At 41.5% G+C, this 17,838-nt stretch overlaps 1 protein-coding gene across 1 annotated transcript; it reads left to right on the top strand.

The window, feature by feature from the left end:
* The first annotated feature begins 4,303 nt into the window (after nt 1-4,303).
* LOC139312042 (zinc finger protein 84-like) lies at nt 4,304-16,135 on the top strand. Its single transcript, XM_070936567.1, has 2 exons — nt 4,304-4,368; nt 13,046-16,135. The coding sequence occupies exon 2, from the start codon at nt 13,668-13,670 to the stop codon at nt 14,913-14,915; it is 1,248 nt and encodes a 415-aa protein (XP_070792668.1). The 5' UTR covers nt 4,304-4,368; nt 13,046-13,667; the 3' UTR covers nt 14,916-16,135.
* The last annotated feature ends 1,703 nt before the right edge of the window (nt 16,136-17,838 follow it).

The following is a 17,838-nucleotide window of genomic DNA, read 5'->3' as shown; positions in this document are numbered from 1 at the left end:
GTGTCTGGATTGTGGGAAAGGTTTTCTGCATAATTCCAAGCTGGTGATACACAGTGTGAGAGGACTCACACAGGAGAAAAACCAGATGAGTGTCCAGATGAGAAGCCAAGATGAGAAATCAATTTCATTTCTTGCATGATTCTTTATAGTCAATCATGTCTTATTATTAAACATGGAGGAGATCCGAGCTTCCTCAGTTTGGCCCAGTGCCATCATTCCTTTTCACGGGGACTGAAGGGGAACTGCCATTGCTGGGCCAGAGAAAGCAAGTTTGGATCTCTATTAGGGACATTTACCGCCTTGAGTAATTTCTACTTATAATAGAGGGGGATATAAACATGTACCGTCTTTCACCAAAAATAAGAACCAGTCTTATTTTTAAATAAACACAATTTCAGAGTGATCAGCCCACCTGGGGGCCCTGCCCTGTTGCGCGTATAACAGGCGGTAAGTACATGGGGACTGATGGTATCTGGCAGCAGCTGCAGCCCGCCAGTCCCTTGGTTGGCACACAGGCTGCCAAGGCCATGCAGTGCAGGTGAGTTGATTCCCTCTCCAAGCAGTAGATGGATGCAGAAGTGCGGGGAGGAAGGCATGTGATCCGGATGCACCACATGGGCTGCAGGCAAGGTGAGAGACACGAAAATGAGCCACTTGTGGCTGTCTACCCACTCCAGCCCACTGACTTTCGGCTTTCCACGTGTCGCGTCCACATGCCTCCCGCCCCCCTCTGCCTCTGTCTCCATCTGTTGCCGTTGTCACATGAAAAGAGCCTCCCTTGGCCAACTGACTCTTGGCTTTCCCACAGCCCATGCAGTGCGTCCAGATCACTGGCCTCTCCCCTGCTCTGCCTCCACCTGCTGCTTGGAGAGGGAATCAACTCACTTGTGCTGTGTGAGCTGTGGTTACTGCGGGACACAGTTGGCCCCTGCATGCTAGCGGCCTCCAGGCCTTACTAATTACCGTATTTCTCGGAGTATAAGACGCACCTTTTTACCCCCAAAAAGAGGGTGAAAATCTGGGTGCGTCTTATACTCCAAATGTAGCATCAGGCATACCAGGGGGGAGGGAGTTGGTGTGATGGCGATGGCAGGAACGGTGACACTGATGACAACTCTGGCAACAGACAGCTGATTGGCGGTATTCTGGGATCCAACCGCCAATCAGAAAAGTGAAGAGCAAACGGTTCTGGGAACCGTTTGCTATAAATTGAGACGCTGCCTGAGTTCCCGCCTGAGCTGCCCCTCAGCTGTAGAAACCATCCGAGCCACCGCTGCCTGCCTGGAGAAGCCACTGCCGAAGCCACTGCCATCCACCCCCACAACGCTGCCACTCACCTTTAGGAGCCGAAGCCACACACACACCCCATTTGCCTTAAGCAGTCAAAGCTGCAGACCACCCCCCACTCCCATCCCCCCACTGCATGCCGCCGCTTGCCTTCAGGAGAACGTCCCAAAGCCGCTTGCTTGAAGAAGCTTCTGTCTGACAGGTTAGTATTAAAGCAGTCAGCTTGTGGACTTTAACTCTAAGAATTCTGAGAGTTAAAGTCCACAAGTCTTAAAGCTGTCAAGTTTGAAGACCCCTGGGTTAGGAGTTAAGGTTAGCATCGGGTTAGGGTTAGCACCTGTATATAATGGGTTAGGGTTAAGGTTAGGGTTAGTACTTGTTTGAATAGGGCAGTGATGGCTAACCTTTTTGCTGTCGTGTGCCAAAAGTGGGGGAAGTGTGGGGGGATCATGGGCGCGTGTGCCCACATCCATAATTCAATGCGCTCTGCCCTCCCGTGCATGTGCATGTGACCCCCCCCCACGCTCCCCTCTGCTTTTGGCACACAATAGCATGGTGGGCCCAGTAGGCCCGTTTTCGGCCCTCCCCAGGCTCCAGAGGCTTTCTTAGCACATATTAGTGAAACCACAAAGAAAAGATTCAAAGAAGTGAAGACTCATCTAGCTGTAATTCTGGGGGTCTTACCAGCCAGTTGCAACCTCTTGACGTTTCCATCAACAAGCCATTCAATGTGTACATGTGAGAAGAGTGGAACAAATGGATGGCTGCTGGTAATCATCATCTGACACCCACTGGACGAATGAGGAGGCCCATTGTCACTCAAGTTTGTGAATGGGTGAAAACATCATGGAACTCAGTGAAGGGCAAAATTGTTACACAGTCCTTCAAAAAATGTTCAAAAAGATGAATCTGTTGAAAGCCCCTCCCCCAGCCATGGCAGCCTCAAGCAGGAAGAGCCTTGGTAGTACAGGGGTTTAAGGCACCCTGTTATTAAGCTGGTTATTAAGACCAGCTGCCTGCAATTACTGCAGGGTTCGAATCTCGCCAAGGCTCAAGGTTGACTCAGCCTTCCATCCTTTCTAAGGTAGGTAAATTGAGGACCCAGTTGTGGGGGCAATAAGCTGACTTTGTATAAATATACAAAAGGATGAAGGCTATTGCTGAGCACATTGTAAGCCGCCCTGAGTCTTTGGAGAAGGGCGGCATATAAATCAAATTAAAAAAAAAAAATGTGCGTCTAGGAGATTCCCAAAGTTGTCCACTTGCTCAGTCATCAAAGGGGATCACATGACCCCAGGACACTGCAGCTCACAAAGATAAATCAATTGCCCAGAGTCTGAATTTTCATCATGTTAGAATGCTGCAGTGGCCTTTAAGTGTGAAAAATAGTCATATCACTTTTTTCAATAACCTTGTAACTGGAAATGGTCACTAAATGAAGTAAATCAAGGACAACTTGTACATAATTGGATAGCACAGGATGAATGGCTTCCCCTAGCAGTTCCATGTAGGTGTTAAACCAGGTTGCTTACTGAGGGTAATCCTGGCAGATATGAAGCTGGCAATTGTTTAAGGCTGCAGATACAAACAAGACAGTGGTGGGTTCCTCCTGGTTTGGTCCGGTTCGGCCGAGCCGGTAGCGGTGACGATATGACGTCACCAAACCGGTTCTCCCCCCCCGCCCTCCCACCCATCCACCCACCCACGTTATTCTTACCTTTTATTTGGTCCCACCCCCAATCTATTGCTGCCTCCTGAGTCCCAGCTGATGACTAGAGGGAAAAAAACTGTTTAAACTCTTGCCGCGGGGCTTCAAAGGGCCGTCCTACAGCTGATCAGTGTTAAAAGCAAACAAATGAGTCGGGTCGTAAGTGCGAGGACCTTCCAGAAATGACTCTGACCAGCTAGCCACGCCCACCTAGTCACATGACCTCCAAGCCACACCCACAAAATAAGCCACGCCCACAGAACCGGTAGTAAAAAAATTTAGAACCCACCCCTGAAACAAGACCTGTATCAACTTTTGTGATGCAGCACCTGGCTAATCTTGTGAAGCTAAGTAGGGTCAAGCTTCACTCTTCAAGCTTCCCTCAGTCGCAAATATAGTTTTGGGGAGTTATCCTTTCTCAACAGAAAGAACTGGCTAGGATAGTCTCCACTGATCCACAAGGGTGGTGCGCTTTGTCCTTGCCTGATGGCACATAGTGTTCCCTCCACGGATGCTTTCCCTTGGTTTAGTTCCTGCAAAAGAAGCTCCTGGCTCAGTTGCAGTGAGGATGAGGGCCTCCCTACCAGACCCCAAAGGACAGACTAGGGCTAGAGGCTTCCATTCAACAGCTTAACTATAACAGCTCCAACCATTTGCCAAGGCAGATTTCAAGGAGTTCTCCTGCACACACACATCCCAGGCTAAAATCTGGCTGGAACAATCTTCCGCAGCCCCCAAGGGAGGTTCCCTTTCAGGTTGGCTGTTATACTTCATTCCCCCACCTCCCCTTGGATGCTTTCCTTCGGTATAGTTGGAGGAAGAGGGAAAATGAGTGAACTCTTGGGAGACCTGAAAGAAAAGGTATAGCATAGATTGTCATATAGAATAGAAAGCTATTCCTGTGCTCGGTGGGAGTCGAATACGACTTGATGGCACAGAAGGAAGCACGGAATCCATGAAACTTCTTGCAAACACTTTAGGGTTAGAGCAGGGGCCTCCAACCTTGGCAACCTTTAAGCCTGGGGGACTTCAACTCCCAGCTTTGCAATTCTGGCGGGGGAATTCTAGGAGTTGAAGTCCGCCAGGCTTAAAGGTGCCAAGGTTGGAGGCCCCTGGGTTAGAGATAGGACGAGGGTGATTTTCAACCTTAGGTCGCTAGATGTCGCTCTACAAAGAATCCCCCAGAAAGCAGAGAATACAGTACAGCAGCGGAAAGAGAGGCCGAGCTACAACCAATTGAAACCATAGAGTATTAGAGTGCTAGAGAGGAGGAGGAGGAGAGAGGAAGTTCATCTTCCGGGTTACTCACGGGAGAATGAAGGCGTCGGCGGAGCCTCTTGTGCTTTTTGAAGGGTCGGAGCGGCTCCTGGGAGGTGAGTGGAGGGAAGGTCGGGGGAGAAGCCGGGAGCAAGTCGGGCCATTTCGGTTCCTCCTCGGCCTGGAAGCAGCAGCGAAGGGACAAGAATGAAACATATTGGTTCCTGCTCCATATTCTTTCTCTCCCCAAATGTTTTCATCCTTTTGCTGCACGATCTAAAGTTGCTGCCTGTGATTTTCGGCAGGGAGATTTAAATAAATCTTGATATACTGTACTACGAATATTTCATTCATCCAGATCTAGGATGTCTTATTTTTGTGTTCCCTTTATTTTTTTGAGCAGTGTATTTTTTCATATTTCTTAACCACCCATCTCCCTCACCTTCACCTATCACTTCATTCCTCGTGATGTTATTGAGATGTTGCTTTCTTGGCAAGGGAGAAGTTTCATGGGCAAAACAGATGCTTTCAATCTTGCACAGGATTTGGACACCATTTCATCTATATTTATTTATTTATTTATTGGTTCGATTTATATGCCGCCCTTCTCCGGAGACTCAGGGCGGCTTACAATGCATTAAGCAATAGCCTTGATGCTTTTGTATATACCTGCTTAGTAGGGCTTTCGGCCGCCCCTAAGCGGTGTTCTTTTTTATACAAAGTCAGCTTATTGCCCCCACAATCCGGGTCCTCATTTTACCTACCTCGGAAGGATGGAAAGCTGAGTCAACCTTGAGCCTGGTGAGATTTGAACTTGCAGTAATTGCAGGCAGCTGGTGTTACTTAACAGCACTTTAGTCTGCTGCGCCACCAAGGCTCTTGACTATTAATGTCCGCACGTCTCTAATGTTAGATCAAAAAATTTGAGTCAATGCACTTCTGGGGCATTTTGCAGACTGAAATACACATAACTGTTTACATAAATAAATTCTTAGGAGTGTATTTCTGTGTGAATAGGAAGACATATTGAGACCCCTTTCACGTCTGTCAATTTTGTTACGCTTGCAGTCTGATTTTACACTTGTTGAAATTCATTTTTTCTCATTCATCTACATCAATAATAACAAAGTGAAAACAGAAAACAGAATTTTAGAAATGTCTGTAAATTTATTAAAATCAAAAAACCCTGAAATACCACATTGGCCTATGTATTCAAATCCTTCACTCAGTACTTTGTTGAAGCACTTTTGGCAGCTATTACAAGTCTTTGGGGTATGACATGAGAAGACACCTGGATTGGGGAATTTTCTGCCATTCTTCCTTGCAAGTTCTCTCAAGCTCAATCCAGTTGGATGGCCACCATCGGTGGACAGCCATTTTCAGGTCCCTTCAGAGACGTTCAGGTCCCTTCAGAGATGTTGAAGAATATTGGGCCTAACACAGAGCTTTGGGTTACCCCACTGCATACTTCCCTCCATGTAGATGCAGTTCCATTGACGACTACACATTGAATATGGTTAGTCAGCCAGTTACAAATCTATCTAGTGGTGATGCTGTCTAACCCACATTTTTCTATTATATCAAGTAGTAGGTTATGGTCTACTTTATCAAATGCTTTACTGAAGTCCAAGTAGATTATATTGACAGCATTCCTGTGGTCCACTAATTTTATCACTTTGTCAAAGAATGCCATAAGATTAGTCTGGCGTGATCTTTTTTTTTTTTTTTTTTTTATTGCAAAAGTTTTACAATTACATTTTCACCCCTTTTTTCACCCCCCCACCACCCTCCCCAAACTTCCCCTCCTCCCTAACCCTCCCTAACCCTCCCCCCCCAGACTTCCCTATTACATACTCATAACTAATAACACTAATAAATAAACCTGAACCCATCCCTCCCCCTATATAATTTTTCCTCTTTGTCTCTTTACATTAAAATATTTCTAATACATTATTTTCAAATAAAAGCTATTTGATACTTTCTAGTTTGGTATTTGTTCTGAACATATTCTATCCACCTTTTCCATTCCCATTCATAAGTCTCTTGTGAACAATCTTTTAAATACGCTGAAATCTTCGCCATCTCTGCAAAACTGGCCATCTTCAAAGTCCATTCCTCAATAGTAGGCAAAGCTTCATTCTTCCAGTATTTACCTATCAACAATCTTGCTGCTGTTATCATATACAATATTAGTTTTATTTCACCCCGTGTAAAACCCTTAACTATACCCAATAAAAACAATTGTGGAGAAAATTGAATTTTTTTCTTCAAAACATTCTGCATGACCCACCAAATTTTTATCCAAAAAGCCTTAACTTTCCTACAGGTCCACCATACATGATAATACGTAGCATCCAAACATTCGCATCTCCAACATTTTGGCTGAACATTAGGGTACATACATGACAACTTTTTAGGATCTAAATGCCATCTATAAAACATTTTATAAAAATTTTCTCTCAGGTTTTGCGACTGTGTAAATTTAACATTCTGAACCCAAATTTTTTCCCAAGTTTCCAGCATCACTGGTTCTTCAAAATTCTGTGCCCACTTAATCATACAATCTTTAACTAATTCCGTTTCTGAATCTCTTTCTAACAAAACATTATAAAGCCTTTTAATATGCATTGGACCTTTCTCTCTTATATGTCTAACCAATTCTTCCTCATGCAACATAATACCAGTTTTTTGGTCCTCTTTCCATCTCATTTGTAATTGATTATATTGTAACCAGGTTAAATTAATCCCTTCGTCCAACAGTGTCTGCAATGTCTTCAGCTGCCATCTGCCCGCATCTGTAAAAAGAACCTCTTTATATAAAAACCCCCCGAGTGACATTATATTTGTATTCCACAAGGTATGACCAAGATCCAGCCATAGCGGTATTTTATAATCCCATTTGAGTCGGTGCTTCTTCCAAACTTTCATCAAGGAGTCTCTAAGTATATGACTTTTAAATACTTTATCCACTTTATTTTCATAGAATAAGTAAGCATGCCATCCAAATTCAAGATCAAAACTTTCTGCATTCAATATTCCAGCCTTTTTATTTCCAAACCAGTCACTTGTTAAAGTTAAAGCTGCTGCATCATAATATAACTGTAGGTTTGGGAGTTTAAGGCCTCCTCTTTCTGGAACATCTTGCATAATTTTCAATTTCACTCTCGGCTTTTTCTCGTTCCAGACAAACTTATTCACACCAGACTGCCAGACTTTCAGTTGTTTGTCACTTTTAAGCACCGGAATCATTTGGAACAAAAACAGAAATCTTGGCAAAATATTCATCTTAACTGCTGCTATTCTTCCAAGTAAAGACAGTTGCAGCTTTTTCCAAGTCTCCATGTCTTTCTGAACCTCTCGCCACAACACCTCATAATTATTTTGAAACAATTTCATATTTGATTCTGCAACCTGAATTCCAAGATATTTTACCTTAGGTACAATTTCAAAACCTGCCCTCCTTTCAAGCTCGTGTTTACGATCTTGTGTCATATTCTTAACTATCATTTTAGTCTTTTTTGAGTTCAGTTTAAAACCTGAAACTCTACCATAGTCTTGTATAATGTCGTTCATCAGGATTATTGATTCCATTGGTTGTGATAGGGTAACAACCAGATCATCTGCAAATGCCTTTATTCTATAATCCTCTTGCCTTATCACTATACCTTTCAAAATTTTTGAGTCCCGTATTGTATTTAGCAAGACTTCCAATGTTAATATAAATAAAAGTGGGGACAACGGACATCCCTGTCTTGTTCCTTTTTCAATTTTAAACTCTGTCGTCAAACTTCCATTAATAATAATCTGTGCTTTTTGCTCTTGATAAATTGCTGAGATCGACTGTATAAATTGGTCCCCAAAGCCCATCTTTTTTAAAGTCTTTAGTAGAAAGTTCCAATCCACTCTATCAAAGGCTTTCTCCGCATCCAAAAAAACCAGCACTGCAGAAATCTGTTTATTCTTATCAAGATATTCCAATAAGTCTATTACTTGCCTTACATTATCCTTCATATATCTGCCCTCAATAAATCCCGCTTGGTCCTCATGAATTACTTTTTGGATTACTGGCATCAACCTGTTGGCTAATACCTTCGCATAAATTTTATAGTCTGTGTTCAAAAGAGATATTGGTCTGTAGTTCTCTGGTTTTTTAGGACCAACTTGTTCCTTTGGTATCAGAGATATATAAGCAGTTGTCCAAGATGGGGGTATTTTACCCCCTTGTTGAATATTGCAAAATAAGTCTCTAAGTTGTTCCACCATTTCAGCTTGTAAAGTTTTGTAATACACTGCAGTCAAACCATCCGTGCCAGGAGCTTTGGCTGTTTTTAGCTGCTTAATTGCTGCTATTATCTCCTCCTCTGTTATAGGATAATTCATTCTTTCCTTTTGTTGATCAGTAATTTTTGTAACTCTCTTATCCTTTAAATATTTTTCTATAAGTCCATTCTGCACCTCTTCTTTGGCATATAATTTAGTATAATAATCCACAAAAGCTTCTTTAATTAATTTTTGTTGAAAAATTTCTTTCCCTCCAATGTTAATACTATCAATAGTCCGTATACTTTGTTTTTTCCTCAGTGTGTAAGCCAACCATCTGCCCGGTTTATTGGCATTGCAAAATGTATTATGCTTCGCGTATTGTAAACTTGTTGCAACTTGTTCCGCCATAAGCATTTGAAATTGGTCTTTCAAAAGTTTTATAGCACTTCGTATTCTTTCATCTGTTGGGTTTTTAATAAGTAATTGTTCCTTATTCTTTATTTCCATTTCCAACTCAGATCTTTTCTTTTGTCGGAACAGTCTATGTTTAGAATTCATGTAGATAAGTACCCCTCTCATATAAGCTTTACTAGCGTCCCAAACAATTTCAATTGGGGTACCTTTATTCAAATTTATCTCAAAAAATTCTTTCAAATGCTTTTTAAGTTCTATTGTATTTTTTTCATATCTAAACAAATTCTCATTTAATCTCCAAGAACGTCTCTCAACCTTATCCATCTCAATTTCTATCCATACAGGGCTATGGTCAGTCAAAGTTCTTGGAAAAATCTTTGTTCTTTTTGTCTTAATAAGTAGATCATTTGACAACAGGATAAAATCAATCCTAGAAAAGGATCTATGTCTATCGGAAAAGAAAGTGTAATCCAATTCATTTGGATTATGTATTCTCCAAACATCTTTTAGTTCCATATCTTCTTTCAAATCAAAAAAAGTCTGCGGTAGTCTAATTCTAGACTTTGCCAAGCTCTTTTTGTCTAATTTAGAATCAATTACTCCATTCCAATCTCCCATAAATAAAATAGATCTATAGTCCCATTGCACTATTTTAGTATGTAACATCTTGTAAAAACAATCCTGTTGTTGGTTGGGAGCATAAATTCCAATCAAAAGAATTTGACCATTTGCTGTAAGCAATTCAATTGCTACAAACCTACCATCTTGATCTAGTTCTATAACTTTTGCTGTTAATTTTTTATTAACATAAATAACCACACCATTCTTTTTCTGCGAAGTTGAAGATATATAATGTACTCCTAATTTTGAATTTATCAGATATTTCTGATCTTGAGTTGTAATATGCGTTTCTTGTAAACATATTATATCATTATTAAATTGTTTCAAATATGTAAATAGTTTCTTCCTTTTCTGTGCTGAATTCAACCCATTAACATTCCAAGATAAACACTTAAGGGTCATCGGCCTGTTTCTGGAGCGCAGAGCAAAATATTTGAAGTTCATCCAAGAGCTTCGATCTTGCTCCTCCCATAGCTCCACTCTCTTGTGGGGTACTCTTTGCTGCCTTCTTGTCTTGTCTTTCCTGTTGTTGTTGTTGCTTTTGTTTAAGTAATTTAGATTGAGCTCTAGTTATACGTTGATCTTTAACTTCAGTCAACTGAATCAAATCCAAAATTGGAGAAGAATCCAGCAAGGGCTCACTCAGAAAACCTCCTTCTGCACCTTGCACATTTTCTAATTCCTGCTTAGGCTGTTCTTCCAATTGCCTCTCTTCACTCTCCTTAATCTCCAAAACTGTAGATGTACGTGGAGATGGTGTTCTTTCCTTAAGAATAGTACTATAAAAATGTTGTGCCTTCTCCACAGTATTCAATCGATATCCTTCTCCCTTATATCTAAAAATTATCCCAGCTGGCGCGTCCCACCGGAAGGGTATCTGTAAGTCTTTCAATTCCTTAACAAGAAAACCAAATTCTTTTCTAGCTTTCAGCATTTTAGGAGGTAATTCTTTAAAAATTACAAGTCGTGAGCCCCCCACTTGTACAGAGGTGTGAAAAGATTTTTGGAGGATTTCATTTCTAATTTCTCTCTCAGTAAAATATATGACCACATCTCTAGGCAGTTGTCTTTGTCTGGCCACCCAAGAGTTCACTCTGTAAATTTTATCTATTTTGTGAAATACCAGATCAGGGTTAACTTGTAAGATCTTAGCCAAGGCTTCAGAGCAAACTTGTCTCAAGTCCTGTCTCTCCTCCTCTCGAATTCCCCGAAGCCGTATGGCAAATTCCATCGCCCGGAATTGTATCATGACAATCTCATCTTCAATTCTCTGCATTTTATTATCAGCTTCTTCAATTTTATAGTCATTATCTTTCATCCTAACATTAACTTCTAATTTGAGTTCTTCAACTTTAAAATCAACTTTCCCAATAAAATTTGCCAGGCCAGACGCCACTTCTGATATTTTTTTGGTCACCATATTTTGATTCTGCTTCACCATATCTTTAACTTCATTAATTTCCTGCAGAAATTCCTCATGTGATTTTTGAAGTTTATGATCTATTTCCTGTTGAGATTCTTGAAATTTTTCATCCAAAGTTTTAGAAATAAAGTCTTTTAAATCTCCCACATCAATTTCTTTTTTCTGAGTTTGTAACTGTTGAGCAGGGGGAAGTTGCGTTTGATGTTTATGTGTGGGGGATCCCCCCCCTGATGCCTTCCCTTCCTGCTTCTTTGAAGCCATTGTGCCACGTAAGCTAATTTTTCTAAAGAGGGAAGTTCTTTTTCCTTTCCCTCTTCCACAAAAGCTTCTAAAAAAGTCCCCCAGATTTAATCAAGTGAAGCTGAAGTAAAACAAAGTCAAATTTTAGAAAAAGAAATTTTTTCTTTAGATAGAGCAACTTTGTAGCAGCTTTATAACTTTGTAACAAAGCAAGAAGGCTTCACAAATCCACTTTCATTAGCTCATTAACTCAAATGCTGGGCGCCATTTTTTTTCAAATCACTTTCACTCACTCACTTTCTCTTTTAAATTAGAAAGTCAACAAAGCACTGATACTTGCAGTTTTCAAGTTTCTGGATTCAAGTTGATATTTCCGTTGATTGTTAAAATTAGTTCCTTTCGCTTTAAGAGTTTGCTGCTGCCGGCTTGTTCTGCTAATTAGCAGAAACGTCCCACGCCGCCCGGAGTTTCAGCAGGTTGGAAGGGAGCCACGCCTGTTTCCTCCCCAGAAACAGTTCCCTGGGGGGTTACAGGGGCTCAACCTGTACCCTGCTATCTCTTCTCCTTCAATCTTCAAGATTTTGGAGTTTTCGAGCCGCTCCTCGATCGCGGGGCGGCTCTACAGGCGGCGGGGCTGGCGGTCTTTAAAGAAACACCGCCGTCGCCGAGGCTCGCAAACCGGAAGTCTCTGGCGTGATCTTTTTTTAACAACCCATGTTGGCTTTTGGTTATTACTTTGTTTGCTTTTAGGTGTTCGCTGATTCGTTGCTTGATTATCTTTTCCAGAATCTTCCCTGGTATTGAGGTCAGGCTGATAGGTCTGTAGTTTCCTGGATCTATTTTTTCCCCTTTTTTGAAGATGAGAACTACATCAGCTCTTGTCCAGTCTTATGTCAGTTCCTCGGTGCTCCAGGATCTTTGAAAGATATACTGTAGTTCAGTGGTTCTGAGATCTCATCTGCCAGTTCCTTCAGAACCTTCTGGTCCTGGTGATTTGAACTCATCTAGGGTAGACTCACTTACCATTTTCTTCCCTATTTTAAGTTGTCTTCCTAATCTGTTTTTTGTGGTGCTGTTTTTCCCTTTGTGTAAAGACAGATGCAAAAAACGAGTTAAGTAATTCTGCTTTCTCCCTGTTGCTTGTCACCTTTTTGCCACTTTCTCCCAGCAATGGACCAATTGTTTTCTTGACTTTTTTCTTGTTTCTAACATGTTGGAAGAAGCTTTTTATTTTTTACTTTTGTCAATGAGCAAGCCTTTGTTCATTGTGAGCCTTAGCTTTCCTCACTTCATTTTTGCAGGCTCAGGCTATTTGCTGGTATTCTGCTTTAGTTATTTGCCCCGTTTTCCACTTTTTATACTTATCCTTTTTGTTTTTCAATTTGTCAGAGAGCTCTTTATGCAGCCATGTTGGTTTCTTTTAAGAGCTGTTATTTTTCTTCTTAATTGGTATTGTGCTAGACTGGGCTTTTATAATCTCACTATTAGTGGAATTTATAACATAAAAATGAATTTTGACAATTGTAGAATCGATCAACAGCATAACAAAACTGATAGAAGTGAATAGGATCGGAATACTTTGAATACTATGAATACACACACATACTATGTGTGATTTACTCAAGCTGAAAGGATAATTTTGTGATTCGTTTGATAATTGGATTGGCTAGCCGGTTACATGCCAAATGAATCATAATTAAGGGCAGAGATTAAACTAGAATTTTGGTGTTTGTTTTTTCATGGTAATATATGGGGTATCACTGCTGCTTTCGCATATCATGCAGCCATTTTAAAACATTAATGAAACTAACCCATTAATATTAATCTTACAGACAAAGAGGATGCCAAGAAGAGCACTCTGGACAACAGACAATGAGAAACAGCCTTAAAATGCAAAAGAAGCCATCAATCAAACTCTTCCACTTCCTCCAAAAAGTGTAAAAACTTTTCTCCTTCTCCAGCTGATTAGAGACAATGGAGAGAATTATGAAAGTAAAGCTTTCAGCTGGAAAGAAAGAATATCTGGAACGCAAGGAAGCATTACATGACAAGTCAAAGAGGATAATTTCTAAATGAAGAACACCTGGAAGTCAGTGGGAAGAAAAAGGTTCCATGGATAGCCAAAACTGGCAGCCATTAACGAAAGCCTTTGTGGAAGGAAAGAGTAGCATGAATCAAAAAACCACCAGGTAAGAGATCAGAAACATTGTTGGTCTCCTCAAGAATCCAAGAATATCAGTGTTGGAAAATCCCCACAGACTACCAAGTTTGGGAAAAACACAGATTGCAGATCACATCTGATTGATGCATAAATTGAACCACCCCGTGAAAAGTCATACAAATGTTTGGGGTACAACAGAAAGCTTTACTCAGAAAAGGTTTCTCGTGACTTGTGGAAGGACCCATACCGAAGAGAAACTCTACTAGTGCTCCAATTGTGACAAAAGATTTAGCATGGACACCAATCTGGCGATACACGAGAGGACTCACACAGGAGAGAAACCATATGAGTGTCTGGATTGTGGGAAAAGTTTTCTGCATAATTCAAAACTGGTGATACACCAGAGGACTCACACAGGAGAGAAACCATATGAGTGTCCAGATTGTGGGAAAATGTTCAGTCAGAATTCCTACCTGGTGAGACACCGGAGGACTCACACAGGAGAGAAACCATATGAGTGTCCGGATTGTGGGAAAAGTTTCAGTCGGAATTCCCACCTGGTGGAACACCAGATGACTCACACGGGAGAGAAACCATATGAGTGTCCGGATTGTGGGAAACGTTTCCAGCAGAATTCCAAGCTGGTGGTACACCAGAGGACTCACACAGGAGAGAAACCATATGAGTGTCCGGACTGTGGGAAAAGTTTCAAGGAGAATTCCAAGCTTGTGATACATCAGAGGAGTCACACAGGAGAGAAACCATTTGAATGTCCGGATTGTGGGAAAAGATTCACTCAGAATTCCTACCTGGTGATACACCAGAGAATTCATACCGGAGAGATACCATATGAGTGTCTGGATTGTGGGAAATTTTTTAGTAGGAATTCCAAACTGCTCATGCACCAAAGGACTCACAAGGGAGAGAAACCATTTGAATGTCCTGATTGTGGAAAAGGTTTCAATTGCAATTCTGACCTGGTGGTACACCAGAGGATTCACACAGGAGAAAAACCGTATGAGTGTTTGGAGTGTGGGAAAAGTTTCATTCAAAATTCCCACCTTGTGGAACACCGCAAGACTCACACAGGAGAAAAACCATATAAGTGTCCAATTTGTGGGAAAGGTTTCTATCGGAATTCTCATGTGTTAGTACACCAGAGGTCTCATACGGGAGAGAAACCATTTGAGTGTCTGTTTTGTGGGAAAGGTTTCAGTCAGAATTCCTATCTGGTTAAACACCAGAGAATTCACACAGGAGAAAAACCATATGAGTGTCCTGAATGTGAGAAAAAGTTCAGTCGGAATTCTGACTTGGTGATACACTGGCGGACTCACACAGGGGAGAAACCGTATGAGTGTCCAGATTGTGGGAAAGCTTTCAGTATCAGGTCTAGCCTTATAAATCATGTAAGGTTACACACAGGGGAGAAACCATTCAAGTGTCCAGATTGTGGGAAGTGTTTCACACAAAATTCCTCTCTTATCGCACACAAGAAATTCCATATGAAGCAAAATTTGATGTGTGTAGAGGAATCTTGAATTTGGTTTCTCTTCTCTCTTTGGAAGCCCAGTTGATAAATTAACCATTTAATTTCTTGCTTTATTCTTTTTAGTCAAACATGTCTTAGTATCAAACATGAGGGAGGAGATCTGAGTTATCTTTCTCTGGAGTTGTGTGGGTGTTCCTTTTCACAGCATTGAGGGGAATTGCCATGCTGGGGCACAGAAAAGGCTCTTAGATCTTATTAGGTACATTTGCCATCTTGAGTTATTTCTATATATAAAAAGGCAGGATTTAGATATGTATGCATGTATGTATTAAGAAATTGTGTATGGCTGTTGTGGCCTGCCCGAGGTCTACGGAGCTGGCAGCAGAGTCAGACAGTGAGGAAGTTGGGGAGGAACATGAGCCAATCCTGGGGGCTGGGGAAAGCTTAGGTGAGGACTCTGCGTAGGAGGAAGAGAGGAGCTAAGACAGCAGTGAGTCAGAAGAAGAGTTAGAGCCTGTTCCTAGTGTGCACATGCGCAGAGCATGTTCCCCACCATCCAGTCAAAGCTGAAGAAGCTTCTTGAATGAGAAGCGAAACGTCTCCAAAGAAGAAACAGTCCAGTTGCCTCTTGAAAAAGCACTTTGGAACAACCGTGACTTGGATGCATGAGAATCTCCATAGACTTTTAATTATCTTTCCATCTTTCTCTATTCTGAATCTCTACATTTCTCTAATCCTAACCTCCATATGTACCTAGTGCTATACTCCCTCCCTCTCTCTCTCCCCATCCTCTAGTTAGTAGCTACCTCCATCCATTTCCTATAATGTTCTATGTGTCTCATCTTTCCTCTCTATCTGCTCCAGCAATAGCAATCGTACTTAGACTTATATAATGCTTCACAGTGTTTACAGCCCTCTCTAAGCAGTTTACAGAGTTAGCCTATTGCCCCCAAGACTCTGGGTCCTCATTTTACTCACTTTGGATGGATGGAAGGCTGAGTCAACCTTGAGCCTGGTGAAATACCAGAGAATTTCCCTGTTCTTCTACACAGATGTGAACAATGTGGAAGGGACATGTTGGCTTGGATTTCTCTGAGGAATGGACTTCAGGCCAGGATCCATTTTAAAGAAGGGGTTTCTTCTGGTTAGCTGAGGGAACACAATTCCCAAACAGGAATGTGAATAAGAATTATTTGATAGAAAAAAGGAGGGAAGTCATAACTGTGAGGTATTTTTCCCAATTTCTTGTTTATTGCTTATATCCTATTGTTTTTGTGTGTTTTGAATATTAAATTTCTAATTTAAAAAAATGTGTGTCAAGCAGAAACATTTTTGTGTGTTCGTGCATCCTGCCATTCTTTTTACAATGTTTTCAAACATTTCTTTGAAAAATGTATTAATTTTGTTTAGCAAATATAGACAGCCCCTTTCTGAGTTCCCTTTTTCTAGGTCCTGCTGTGTAGGTGTCTCACTCACTTTGACTTAATAGAGATTCCTGTGCTAAGGAAATTACAGAAACACATGGCAATTTGCAGACTTAAAATCCTGGACACAGCCCTGGCCAGGAATGAAGTTAGCCTGGAGCCTCTGGCTTGCTGATGCTTTCATCTCCTAAATCCTTGGGAGCCAAAGGAAATGAGTCATAAAATTTTGCTATGTGGAGAGGTTTGGAGGGCGACTGAGAGCCAACAACTAAAGCACAGGATGCTTTAGATCAGCTTTCTATAAACTAGCACCCGCCAAATTTTTCCCCAAAGCTGCCTGGGTACATTCAATGCTGGAATCTTAATTCCTCTGGAAATTAGGAAAGCTTCTCAGAGGAATTCTGCGTTCTAGTGAGATTTACTAGCAAGAATGCAGATGGAAAAATAATATTTCCTGTCTAGGTGTTTTTGGAAGCAATGTGGGTGGCCCCTTCAAGGTTTTGTCCCGTATTTTGTTCTATTAATGGGATGAAGCTGGCAATCATTTTAAGGCTGCACATACAAACGACCTTTACCAACTTTTATGATGCAGCATCTGGCTAATCTTGTGAAGGTAAGTAGGGTCTAGCTTCACTCTTCAAGCTTCTCTCAGTTGCAAAGGTAGTTTGCGGGAGTTATCTTGCACCCCCAAGATGAAGAACTGGCTGGAATAGTCTTCAGTGATCCACAAGGGAGGTGCACTTTCTTGTCTGATGGCACATTGTGTTCCCCCATGGATTCTTTCCCTTGGTTTAGTTCCTGTAAAAGAAGCTCCTGGCTCAGTTACAGTGACGATAAGGGCATCCCTACTAGACCCCAGATTAGGGCTAGATCGTCCTGGAGAAAAGTTATGGGTGTAGTGGTTAGAAGTGGAAAACGGCACTTCATTAAAAAATCTTAAAAACATCAGATAGAAATAGAGCCTATTTTCAGCCTTACGTCACTAGGTAAGTGACGTAGGTATTATAGAGCTCTATAATAACACATGTGACTAGAAAATTGCCAGTCTAATATCATGTTTTCCCCAAAATAAAACATCCCGATAATAAGACCAATTGGGCTTTTGAGCGGATGGCAATAAGGCCAAGCACTTATTTCAGGGTTCAAAAAAATATAAGACAGGGTCTTATTTTTGGGGAAACATGGTAGCAGCACCACCCTGCCTGAACTCAAGACAGAAGGTCCCAGGTGTCTTTCCTCCTGCACAGCGCTTTCTCCGGGTGGCAAAGTCAGAGCTGGAAGCAGAGGGTGAGTTGAAGTCCTAGGCTGCCAACCTTTCATTGCCCTCTTCATCTGAATTTATAAGCGATCTTAATCTGCAGCAATGCCTTGAACTGCCCTGCCAGGAAAACCTCTCATGATTTTCTTATGCATTACAAACTGCTTGCTGAAGGCATAAAGCCGGCCAGGATGCTAACAGTTCAGAAGGGAGGGGAATGGCTCTTCCAGCCCTCTCTTGACCTTGGAAAAGGAATATGGGTGGTTCTCAGGTTGCAACACCAATTGGCC

Source organism: Pituophis catenifer, unplaced genomic scaffold, assembly GCF_029215685.1.
Source record: "Pituophis catenifer annectens isolate HBS135680 unplaced genomic scaffold, rPitCat1.0.hap2 SCAF_2, whole genome shotgun sequence".
Classification (NCBI taxonomy): Eukaryota; Metazoa; Chordata; class Lepidosauria; order Squamata; family Colubridae; genus Pituophis; species Pituophis catenifer.
The sequence above is the reverse complement of the archived record's forward strand: the minus strand, read 5'-3'. Positions and strand labels throughout refer to the sequence as shown.

Excerpts from the sequence above, each read along its gene's own strand:
- LOC139312042 (XM_070936567.1), top strand. The coding sequence starts at position 13,668 with ATGGACACCAATCTGGCGATACACGAGAGGACTCACACAGGAGAGAAA.